The sequence below is a fragment of the Xiphophorus maculatus genome, chromosome 13 (genome assembly GCF_002775205.1).
Source record: "Xiphophorus maculatus strain JP 163 A chromosome 13, X_maculatus-5.0-male, whole genome shotgun sequence".
Taxonomy (NCBI): domain Eukaryota; kingdom Metazoa; phylum Chordata; class Actinopteri; order Cyprinodontiformes; family Poeciliidae; genus Xiphophorus; species Xiphophorus maculatus.
The window spans coordinates 22010665-22023370 of NC_036455.1; the positions used below are offsets into that span (position 1 = coordinate 22010665).

At 38.8% G+C, this 12706-nt stretch overlaps 1 protein-coding gene across 4 annotated transcripts in view; it reads left to right on the plus strand.

The window, feature by feature from the left end:
* Nucleotides 1-12706, plus strand: part of LOC102230647 (serine/threonine-protein phosphatase 6 regulatory ankyrin repeat subunit A-like) — a 22134-nt gene continuing 9428 nt past the window's right edge. For 2 of the 4 annotated variants that reach the window (XM_023345074.1, XM_023345075.1), the window contains exons 1-7: nucleotides 1-219; nucleotides 8480-8563; nucleotides 9182-9260; nucleotides 10627-10697; nucleotides 11170-11370; nucleotides 12113-12200; nucleotides 12289-12431. In XM_023345074.1, coding sequence (XP_023200842.1) covers nucleotides 193-219; nucleotides 8480-8563; nucleotides 9182-9260; nucleotides 10627-10697; nucleotides 11170-11370; nucleotides 12113-12200; nucleotides 12289-12431 — 693 coding nt within the window. In that variant the 5' untranslated portion in view covers nucleotides 1-192. Of the gene's footprint in view, nucleotides 220-2339; nucleotides 6099-8479; nucleotides 8564-9181; nucleotides 9261-10626; nucleotides 10698-11169; nucleotides 11371-12112; nucleotides 12201-12288; nucleotides 12432-12706 lie in introns of those variants that run through there. The other 2 variants (XM_023345072.1, XM_023345073.1) reach the window with 2 other exon arrangements.

A 12706-nucleotide genomic window follows, 5' to 3' on the forward strand; every position in this document is an offset into this window, starting at 1 on the left:
TCTCGGCTGCGTTCAGTCATTTGTCTCCCATAAAAAATGTGGCGAGTTTATTCCTGACAGGAAGAGGGGGTTAGCTACTCCGCTCCGGCGTCTCTTCTCTATCAGTTCCCTCCCTCACGGGAAGTCAATCTACAGTAACTCCCGGGCTTAGTTACTGCCTCTCCTTTTTCTTACATTTTCATTCTGGGAAACATGGCTGTGTTAAAGATCCAAGACCAGGTAAGCTAACATCTGGTTAGCTAACGCGAAGTCATCTGGAACTGATAAACGGTAGTTTATTCGAGTATTTTTACACAGTGTTGTTCACGTCCAATATATCAACTTTATTTTTTTTATTATCCTAGTTTAATTTGATCAAAGGAACACATTTTCTTTAGTTTGTAGTGGCAGGAAAATGTATCTTTAAAGATGAACGTCCAAGGGCTAAGCTAATGTTGCGCCGCTTCTATCATTAACTTTAATATCTGACATGTTAGCAGAATAGCTAGCGGTAAAAGTTAACAGCGGAATAGCAGTCCTCTTCAGACGCATGCTAACATCATGTCACATGTTGCCTTAAATTAGCCTCTCTTTCAATGGACGTTGTTGCACATCGAGGGTTATTTTATCTTTTTGTTTGCTTGTAGTATCTATTTTTGTTGTTTGGGGTGCCGATGCACCTCTGAACACAGCTGGATGGATGTGACCAAGAGGTGACCTGCCTGGCCCACCCTGTCATTTTGAAACGCATGTACAGTACATACCTGTTATGTTACGCGTTTCTTGAGATATTAGCGCCGAGTTAGTGAGACTAACTAACTCGATTCAAAGCGGCTCCTTTGTTTGCCCTCCCAGGAGTTTGCTTTGTCAGCTGTCTTGGTTTTTCTCCGGGCAGCTAAGTGGCCAGTTGGTGACCTGTTGCTGCTGATGAGAAAGGCTGTCGGACTGAAATAGTAGGTGAAGTTGATCCAAAACCTACAGCTGCATGACACTTGGGGCACAATCCATGGGGTCAGCAGCTGCTTGCAAAGTAACGGTTCCCTAGCTCACGAAGAGATGACGTGGTGGATTCCTCTTTATTCCCTTAATATAATAAGACTGTTAACAATTTTAGTAATTTAGTGATGGAGTTATGGTAATTTGAGCTTACTCGATGCATATTTTGTGCTATAGCTCACTTAAAACTTCTTAATTTATTTTAAAAATAAGAAGGGCTGAGTGCATAAATGTAGCCAATGCTTGCCTTTGCATGACTGAAGTCATAGACAAGATTTATGAAGAAGTTTGCATAGTTACCTTGCAGGATGAAGGGTACTATAGGGATGCATTTCAACAGATTGTGTTCCAATCTCCTAGATTAGGAGACATTAGGAGACATAAAATAATCTGAATAAAATACTGATATTGAATAAAATTATTCAGTATCTCTGACAAGGTGATTCCAAAAGAGTGATTAGATAAAGACGCAGCATTTAATGAAGTTATAAATTATTCATCTCGTGTCCCCTGTCAGAGCTGTTATTGATTGGTTTTCTGCTTATTTCTTAAATAGCTTTTATAGGCCTATTTTAGTCATAATACTACTATTTTCACCCACTTGTTCATTTGACAAATTGTTTTTAGCACATGTTGCACAATATGCTGTACCACCATGGGTGGTTTCAAAGTTTTACAAAGGGCTGTATGTTTTTTTGTGTGTTTTTTTTAGTTCTTGTCAGTCCTTTTTAAGGAAGATTTTCATTCCTCAACATTTTCTAATTATTTTAAAATTCTTTAATGTAATCAGAAAAAAAATCCAGAGCAATTAAAAGAAGAATTAAGCTTAAATTTTATAATAAAAAATGATAGAGTAAGGCCTGTAAGCCATGAAAGATACTTATTCTAATAAATCATAAAATAAATCCTTTAAAACATTTCTGTTTATGTTGAAAGCGATTCTTTGGTACTTTCAAAAATATATTTTATGTAATATAAAATGTGTTTTTATCCACATTACAAATATCATAGCTACTTATTCATTGATTTTTTTTAATGCCTATTTTTTAATTTTTTGATACATATTAATCTTCTGTTTGGTTTTATTAGCTACAGTCAAAATGCAACATTTTCAAATTGAAAACCTTCGTTTTTCCAGTATGGTGTTTATATACCATTACATGCACGACTTACAGTTCATATGTTGATGGTTAACACTTGATTGAAGTTAATGAGCTTTTTCCTTGTATTGCTTTGAATTTTGGAAAAAGATAAGATGTGTAATTTCCTGTTTATTTGTTTTTTTTGTTGGTTTTGTTTTTGCATTTTTTTTTTAACCTTTGTCAGATTTAAAAATAAATCTGGAACAAAGTTAAGAAGAAAATCGTTCTCGATGTGTTTATGGACAGAAAAAACATCTTCACTTTGTTGCATTTAAAAGTCTGCAATAAAAGTATGGAAATTTCAGCCTTTGCCCAGACAACGACTGGGAAAATACAGACCTATTCTAATCACCGTCTGATTGATTGGTGAATCACTAATAAATACCACATTGATCCCTGCTTTTTGGTGTCTTTCTGCTTGTGCCGATCGTTCTGTGTTCAATGTCCTGAGCCATCGAGAAGCACGCAACGAGCGGAAGACTGTGATTAGGTCCCACTTTCTATTCTTCATTGTTCTCTTGCTTGTTGACAGAAATGGGGACCAAAATAGTTACACAGAGGAGCTGGACGAGAGATGTTGGTGACTTTTAGAAAAATTTAGACTTTTTTTTGGCCTCTAGAGGGCATCCTATTATTAAAAACATCAACGTCTGAATGAGAGAACAAGTTGTTGACGTTTAATAAGAAGACATTTACCACTTAGCAGATGACAGTAGGTATGCGGTTCATTCATCTGCAACATGAATCCTGACCAGATAAATTATTTGTACCTAACATGAATTTGTATAGCGTGCTTTTACTGATTAGGTGTTTGTTTGTCTTTTTAATTGTGGAGTATGTTTTGCTATATTCACACGAGTTTAAAAAAAATAAATAAAAATACACTAGGAACATAACAAAATGTCGCATTCAGACATGAAGCCTAGCATGAATGGAAACAAGGAATCACAGTTTCAGGAGTGTTGGTTTAAAACAAGTGTATCCACAGAGTTAAAGAAATAAATGAAAGTGTTGAGATATAATCTGGCATTTTAATGCTCTTTTTGTGCCGTTAATACCTGAAAAACAATGTTTTATATGCAATAAGTTAGTAACGTATTCCCACTAATTATAGAGTTTGGAATTATGGGTAAAAACCTTGAGTTGGATAATAACGAGCTTCATCATATCTAATTGGGACCTTAATTTGCTCTTCTAATCAGTGCAACCAAAAAAAAAAAAAAGAAGTCCTGCTTAGAGTGAATGTGGAGTAAATGTTGGTGGTTTGCTTATAAGCTCTGCCAAAACACAGTATTTGGCATTGTTTCTCTATGGCTCTCTCAAATAATGCTGCTGACATTAGAAGGTCCTTTTTAAATGAGTGGAGGTGCTGGTTAGTGGAATAGAGTTTGATTGTCTGTTTGCCAGCAGCTGTGTTGCTTTTGTTTGGGAGAATATGCGCACCAGCACAGACAAGCACACGCCGCCCGACACGTGCTGCCTTTTGTGTTTCTGCTCTGCAATTGCATTACACACACACACACACACACACGCACACACGTAGTACGGCATCCTGTGGCAGTGTCAGAGCTGAGGTCAGTGGTATCCATCAAACTCTCTGTTACACACGCTCTCTGTCACGTAAAGCTCCACGTGAAGTTGTTAGTGAGTTGACTGCATTTGTGTCGTCTGATTAAATGCTTGGTGCAGTTTTTATATGAATCTATACTCTCAGTTTGAAGATTTATTTTTTATTTTTTTAAATGAGGGTTTCTAAATGGGGAGGCTGTTAGAGTTTAGGCCTGCAAAAAAAAAAAAAACACTCCAATCCACCTCGCTCTTTCATTTGCCCCTGCTTGCGCAGTTCCTCCCTCTGAGTTAATGGGGTTGTGCGGCCTGGCAAGATTGCCCCTTTTAGGAGCTGGTCTGAATGAAAAGACTGGAATACACACACACAGTCATGCACACACAGACTGGTCTTGTTAACCACCCTCACATTCCCTGGCGAAGCCTGTTTGTTCCAGTTTTATAATGAAATGGGGACTTTTGAAGCTGTGCCACTGATACACCAAACAGGATGCCAAACCACACATACATGAAGAACATGAGCTACTACTGGTATGCATTGTTGTTCATAAATTCAATCATTTCAATTCAAGTTACAGCTTTCTAAATGCCTTAAGCGTTTCCAGCTAAGGTATGAAAAGATGTCATATCTGAGTTTATTGTACAATAACGAGCATTTGATCCACGCTGAATTGTCACTAAATCCATAAAACAAGGGTCAGATGAGTCATGTTTTCTGGTTGTAAAGGCTTGACCATCCATAAAACTCAGGACACACACACAAAAAAAATACACATATCGGTTGCTTAATTTAGAAATGAAAACTTGTTTAATACAAAAAGTATTGTTGCATTGTAAATGTTAACAAATTTTCATACCCCTAGATCATTGTCATATTATAACTGCAAACCTCAGTGTATTTTAATGGGACTTTATATAATAGACCAACTCAAAGGGGTGCTAAATATTTCACAAGTGGAGTTTGTTTGCCTCCTTGCAGAGCAGTGTTTTGGGATGATGCCTCTACCAGCTTTGCACGTCAAAAGAGAATTTTTCTTTTGTTTTGCTACTTTACGAAAAGGTCAGATTGGATTGATACTGCCTGTGAACTATTTTGAAGTATTGACACAATTTATCAGTAATGGACTTTGACTAGGCCATTGTGACACATAAACATGCGTTCATATATAGCAATCTTAGCTTCCTCCCTCAATCCCAAATCATGATTGTTGGGTTAATTAGTTTCTCCAAATTGCCCTTAATTATGAGTTTGTGTGTGGTTGTTTATCTTGAGTGGCTTTAAGTTGTTCTGTGATGGACGGGCGATCCTTCACCCAATAACTGCCTTTTTTTTCCCACTAATGTTCTCTAAAAAATCCCTCTTAGGCCTTCATAGAAAAGCTGGATTTATGTTGATGATATTGTATGCAGGTGTGTACTCATTAGGTGACTAATTAAGGCAATTGGTTGCAGTGGACTTTATTGAGGCAAGTCAAAAGAAAGAGAGCTGAATGCCATGCTTTTCAGAGTTTTATTTGTAAAATGACTTGAAAGCATTATTATTTCCTAATTATGCAATACTTTTTGTTTTTTCCTCAGTTTCCTCAAAACTACATTGAAATTTCTGTTGTGACATAAAAAAATAGTAGAAAACAGGTTTTGCCCCTTACTGTCCTCCGCTCCAGTTGTCTTTACATTTCTTTGTGTTCTGCAGAGCACCTGCCTGCGATTGTCTTCCTCACGTTCCCTCTGTCCTTTTATTTTCTCTGACTGTTTCACTCCCCTCCCCTCTCTTATGAAAGAGCTGGCTTCAGCAGTCTGACTGAACCAAGCGATGCATTCCCACTCGCACACCGGGTGCTGCTGCCCTGTACGAGCTAATCGCTGGGTCCGTGTGTGTTCCTGGTTGCGCCTCAGCACTGAGGATACGGAGCTTCCTGCGTGCTGCTAGGCAGCCCAGACTCATTCTGCCGCATTCATGCCTCCTACCGCCACCATTACGCAGAGGAATTCCCTGCCGTCTCCTCGACCGCTGCTCACAGACAGAGTGAGTGTTGGTTAGAGAGAGAGAGGAGAGGAGAGGAGACGGACTGCAAAGCGACACTGACAGATAGAGGACAGAGCTGGATTTTGTGCTGGATTGACACATGAAGATGCGCCGCGTTTGTTTATGTGGAAAGTACTTTTTATGGCATTTATCATTGATCTTTGTGCTATGGGACTGCGCACATATGTAAGAAGGAACACCGTGTATTTATGTGTGCGTGTGAGTGAGTGTGTGAGCGGCTGTTCCTGATGCGGTCAGAACGGGCGAGCCGTGTGTGTATTGTGGTGCTGGAGGAGGTGGAGGAGGACGAGCCCTCTCCTTCATCCCCACCTCCTCGGCCCAAAGCGTCTCATCAAGTCCCTGGAAGGGCTGTCGCGCAGGACGATAAGGTGAGAATGCTCAGTTTTATTTAGTTTGCCAATTTATTTATTTATTTATTTTTTGCAGGTGCACATTTCACAGCATTAGAGATGCGTCTGCAGTTTTATAGGCAGATCAGTGAATCTTTTAAATTCACTGATTTAAAGTATTGAATTTAAAACTTCAATACTTGTATGCCTTGTTGCAGAAAACTACAATGGACTGCCAGCACCTGTCATCCAGTACAAAAATAGCACAAGTATATTCCTGGCCCATGAGAGCAACATTGGTTTTCTATAGCTAATCGGGATCGCCTGGTCTTTGTAGTCCTCTTTCTCTGTGTATAAAGGACAAGGCTATTGCTGAAAGTAAGAAGAGCCTCTTTATGTTGTGCTGACATGACTGGATGTTTAGGTTTGTAGGCAATGTGTGCTTGTGCGTATCTAACTGTATTCAATACAATTTGAAACATCTATAGTAATCATCTCTGTAAATAAAAGACCTGTAAATAGTACAAATATTAGTGAGCCTTGATGTTTCACAGGCTAGTGTTAGATTTACAGTGCTGGAGCAAAGTTTAAAAATTTCAAAACAGTTTTAAAGTAGTTACATCTTAGACTGCAAGTAATTATTTCTTTAGTTTTCAATTAATTTATCAAATATTCTGGTGATTAAATGCATAAAACGGTAAATTCTGCAGAGTTTTTAAAGTTTTTTTATAATATTATATTAGAATATACATTAAAAGATGCAAATAATTCTATAACTTTTTTCAATAAGAATATCACTATTTTATTTCTTGAAATGGAACAACTTAGCATTTCCCTAGTATGCCTGATCATTTGTAGCAAAGGATGCACTGTAGCTAAAAAATACTTCTAAGATCAACATGTGAAAAGCTCATCCTTTTCTGCTTGACTTTACATAAATACAGTGATTGTTTTGTGGACTTACCTATTTTGCCACAATGGGATAGCAAGAAGTGCTCAATAGATTTATTTTAGAGACTTTGAACCAGGTAAAACTAAAACTATAAGGTTTTATTAATCTTAAATGTGCATGTAATTTGTAAATTTTTTGGCTTAATTAGTGCTCTGACTGGGTTGTCAGCACCCAGTCAGTGTGCTGATTGGGTGCTCAGTCTTAAATTAAGTTCAGTCTTTCTCCTCTAAATTGATCTGAGGGACTTGCCTCTCTCTTTCTGTAAAGCCAGCTCTTCACCTTCACCAGCAACCATGTTTTAAATGTCAAAAATGTTTTAGCATTACTGTAAACGAATCACCACTTTCCCACAAACTCGCTGCCTTGCATTCTGCTGAGATATTTATGTAATAGGCTATCTAGTTTTGTGCTTTTTCTTGAAAATGGATTTCCATTTCCTGAAATCCATTTCAGAAAATGGATTTTTTTTGAGTCCGTATACTCCAGTAAACAAATAAATTAGTTGATGATTATTTCAATAAAAATAATTGTCATACTTGCAAAACTATTCACCTCTGTTGAAATGTTCACATTTGGTCAAATTGCATCGTTAAGCTTTCATGCATTTTTTTTTGGGGGGGGGGGGGGGACTTTATGTCATGAACCAACAGCGTGAGGTGAAATGGGAGTAGTAAATGGTTTTCTACAAATGCGTGGAAGTGAAGGAATGTATATGTCTTTCAGAACCAAATTTTACTGTAAATACAGGCTCAATAATTCATTTTTAATAATGTTGGAAAATGTCAAAGCTGATTCTTCCATCCTTCCGTTGTGAATCCGTTGTTTGAGTTTATTTTTAACTGGAGTTTTTAAAAATAACGTCCCTGAATTTATACTACAGTCTTTAAGATGAGAACTTTGTAAATGAAATGAGTCTTTGCGTTGAGTTTACTTTAGGATCTCTCGAAGGTTTCTCATGACTGCAGGGAAATGCTGTTTACGAAGCAGCAGCATGCTGCTGGAATCATGCCAGTGCTTCAAAGTGAGCTCCGTAAACTAATATGAGTAAATGATAGTTACCCTGTGTTTGTACACTTTCAACTTCCTCTTCTTCTAGTTTGTACAACCTGTGTAAATTCTGTGTGGCTGTCATATGTTTTGTTTTTTTTCATATTAAACATATGTTTTGCATTGTATTTACATAATAATTTGCTCTTCTGGTTTTACAAGGCAAGAGAGTGCAGCTTTATTCCTCACATGGCCTCAAACAACTCTAAAGTTTTAGACAGATTGTTCTTTTTTCACGCGCTGCATCCTGCAGCTGTCATAAAGAGGTGATCTGCAGCCCGGTGAGGCCTACGGCTTTGTCCAAGGCTGAAATTATACTCTCCGAGTGTCAACTGTCACTTACTTAACTCTCAGAAATGTGACCAAGGGGTATAAAATGTCTGCGTTTCAAATGAAAGGTTTCCGTTTTCTGTCTCCGAAGCCATCTCTGCTGAGAGCCATCTTTAACGTGGACCCAGACGAAGTTCGCTCTCTTATCTTTAAGAAAGAGGATGTCAACGTTCAGGCAAGTCGAAATCCTTCTCCTTACGCCCATCAGACTTTTTAAATACTAATCAGCTCCACTTTCTGAAGAGCATTTCAGAATTGCGCTTTCATCATTGTCGCATGTCATGGAGGTCTCAGACCTGCAGGACACAAGGACATGACCTTAACCTTTTCTGTGGTTTTACTCTTCCCTTTCCAGTTTCTCAGTTTATACCCCATTGTTTTCCATTCATTGTTCCTGCACGGTGCACATCTGTCCATCTGTGGGTATATATTGCTGGTGTCATCACACCAAACTCTCCAGAGTCAGCAGCAGCCGGCCCAGACCTCTCACAGTCACGTGACCTTTGTTTATAGCCCCACTTTGCTGATTACTCTGCATCGAAAAAGAGAGATGGAGAGTGAGAGAGGGTGATGATGATGCAGCAAGCTGTGAGCGGGATTTGATAGAGCGCAGTAAAGAATATAAGTGAAGATGAGGATATTTTTTCTCCTGGTGGCTCCAGGCTCGTGTTTCCTGTGGTCTGTAACAGTGTAAGGTCTATAGATTTCAGATGTGTGACCTATGTTTATATGAAAAATCAGGATGCTGCTGTTGTGCTTTAGGTACTTATCTCTTCTCATAACGTCTCCCCAGGACAACGAGAAGCGAACCCCTCTTCACGCTGCAGCATACCTCGGAGACGCTGAGATTATTGAGCTGCTCATCCTTTCAGGTAAACATCACAGGAATGTTAAACTTCTCAGCTGCCAATGAAATAATCGATGTTATTGTTTTAGGTTTGGTATCCGTCTTTCTTCAGTTGTCTCAGCTCCTTGTGCTTTCAGTAGCCATTCTGATGCACTTTGTGACGATTTCTGTCTCTACATACTCCTAGGCACGAAAGCTTAAGAGTATTTATGCCTCTTAAGTATTTTCACAAACCACAAACTTTCATGTATTTTTTTGGGTTTATTTGTTTAACTCATCAATATTAACATTTTTGCCAATTCTTCTTTGTGAAACAGTTCAAAATTAATGAGATTTGATGAAGATCCTCTGTAAACACCAATTATGAAGTCTTGGCAGTATTTCTCAGTTGGATTTAGGTTTGGACTTTGATCTAAATAATTAATTGTAGCTCTGACTTTTGTCCATTGTTCTGCTGAAAGGTGAACCTCCTCCCCACTCAGGTTGTTTTGTAGCCTCTGACAGGTTTGCCTCTTTTTAGCACTGCTATCCTCTCTAAAACATCTCCACTGTCTCTGTTAAGAGAAATTATTTCTACAACATGATGCTGCCACCACTGTGTCTCATTGTGGGTGATGTCTCTCCGCAAATTGCCCTTTATTTGTCGGTATAGAGGGTAATTGTTAGTTTGATTTAATCAGATCATTGTCCACATATTTGCTGAATTCTGTATAGTGAAAAGTTAAGTTAGTTTGCTTGTTTTGGTGAAGGTAACTAAAGTCAATTCTTAAAGGAAATACTGAGTTTGTCTTTACAAGACACACTTCAATGAGTAAAGTGCTAATGATTGAATTGAAAAGCTAGATAAGTAAAAAAAAAATTACCATAAAGCTGTAGTTTATCAAATTGAATTAGTCATTTTATTCCCCCAGCTTCCTAAACAATTTTAATCTCGTTCATTCACATAAGTTTTGCCCTGTTTTCTTATTCATGGTCATCACCAGTTATCCTATTGCTACAGATGACATTTCCTGCTAGTAGTTATCAATCACATGATATGTGTCGGACATAACGAGGTGCGGCTGCGTATCACAGGAGTAGGGATAGAGTGATTGCGTTAGCGTTGGTGTGTGTGTGTGTGTGTGGAGTGTTTCTCAATGATATGAAAAGCCAGCAACAGGTGCAGCTTTAGACCTATTTTAACCCTCAAGCTGTGCCAAAAAGAATCATCTGAGACGCTTTGCCTTCCAGGTACCGCTGGTTCTCTCTGCCTAGAAGCCATGTGAGCTGTGTTTGTAGACTCAATTTCTCTGAAGTCATTTTGTTTTTCTAATTAAATGAACATAAACTTGAGGCTAGTAAAATATTTTGTTTCTTTTTTTTCTTGACTTTAATCTGTTCTCTTATTTAAGGAGCCAGGGTTAATGCCAAAGATAACAAGTGGTTGACTCCTCTACACCGAGCTGTGGCTTCTTGTAGCGAGGTAACATGTTACACAGACACACGTTCTCATGTATGTTTTGGTTAAACGTAATTTTGTGACAAACAGTGACATCTGAATTGTGGTTAATTTACCTTTTCATGGAGAAGAACCCCACAAAACCTGAGAAACCTGAGACCATAGGGAGATGGTCATTTTTAAGTGACCATCTCCCTACTGATGTAAGATACTTTCACTAGCTGTTAAATTCAATCTAGCTATTTAGACATAAGCTTACTGAGAAACCATAAGAATTTCTCTACTCATTGTTCTTGGTCCTGGGCAGAGTTCCCACACTAACGTATCCCTCTCGTATTCTTTCACTTTCTTTGTCCTATTCTAAGCATGAAAGGCCGCTAAAAATAGCAAAGAATTTTCAAAGCGTGACACGGCCACCTCCAAACATTTTCTTAGAGCGTTACCCAGCGGACCCTCAGTCTGCCCGGCCCTGACCTGTGACTCCCATTGTGTGCAGGATGCGGTGACGGTGCTGCTGAAGCACAGCGCAGACGTAAACGCTCGGGACAAGAACTGGCAGACGCCGCTTCACGTAGCAGCCAGCAACAAGGCGGTTCGCTGTGCCGAAGCTCTGGTGCCGCTGCTGAGCAACGTCAACGTATCAGACCGTGCAGGACGCACTGCGCTGCACCACGCTGCCTTCAGTGGCCATGTAGAGGTTGGTAACTTTGATGCAGATGGATGAGAATGCAAAAACCTTTTTCTTTTTCTGCATTTGTTTCTGAAATGTAACAAATAAGTTGTTTGAACCTCTTTTTGACCGACGCTCAAATAATCGGGTTCCTTCTGACTCACTCACTTTACTATATGTCAAAAACAATAAAACCAGTTGGGTGAATCACAAGATATTGCTGCTTTATATCAACCTTCCTTTTAAATTAAACTCTTTCTAACTGTGGCAGTTTTGCAAGAAGACCACATGACAGTTTTTTCTCATACAGACTAATGGACATGTGGACTCATATGACCACAGAACAAGGGTTTACTGTCTTTCAGTCCATCTGGGACGACCTTTGTAGTTGATTATATGGCTTCCTTTCTGCATAATTCATCTTGAGATTACATTTCTGGATCTCTTTTTGCGAAAAGAACTAAAGCTTTCTGCTCTTACACCCAGCTGTACCAGAGCATCAAATAAACGTGTTTGCCTATCAAGCTGCTGATTGACAAATCTTTAAGAATGCAGTCCATGACTATATTGTCATATTTTTCCCCTCCTACTTGTCTTAATTCGTTAGAAACAAACACATTGATCCGATGGAAAAAAGGATTCATATTTGTTTTAAAGAACCGCTATATACAAACTGTTTCAATTGCAATGTACAACACTTCTTCTCTTTCCGCAAATGGGGCCTGCACATGAACATTTTTTAAATCGAAAAAAAAAAAATGTTTGTTAGATGGTGAACCTGCTGCTCTCCAGAGGAGCCAACATTAATGCGTTTGACAAGAAGGACAGGAGAGCCATCCACTGGGCAGCCTACATGGGTGAGACTATAGAAAAATCATCTGGTCCATTTAGAAACAGATGACTTTTGTTTATTCAATTCATATGTGCCCTAATTGTCTTTATCAGGTCACCTGGAGGTTGTTAAGTTGCTGGTGGCCAGTGGAGCTGAGGTCGACTGTAAGGACAAGAAAGCTTACACGCCGCTTCATGCAGCCGCCTCCAGTGGCATGAGCAGCACAGTGCACTACCTGCTGAGCCTGGGTGTCCATGTCAGTGCACATGATTGCATGTCGTTCATTCATTCACAAGTTGTCTGCGCATATTTAAAGTTTTAAATTCATGTATCTAAGATTAAAACCTTAAAATGTCATAAATCCATTAGGAAATCTAAGTTGGCCTTAAATACATTAATCACAGGTCTTAAATTTTGTTCCCCTGTATTCTGTGTAATTTTTCTCGCAGAGGTTTGTCGTCAGCAAATGTTTGAGTCGCACGCAGACATTAGGCTACCACTAACTAGCCGCTAATATACCCTTGCTAGCTA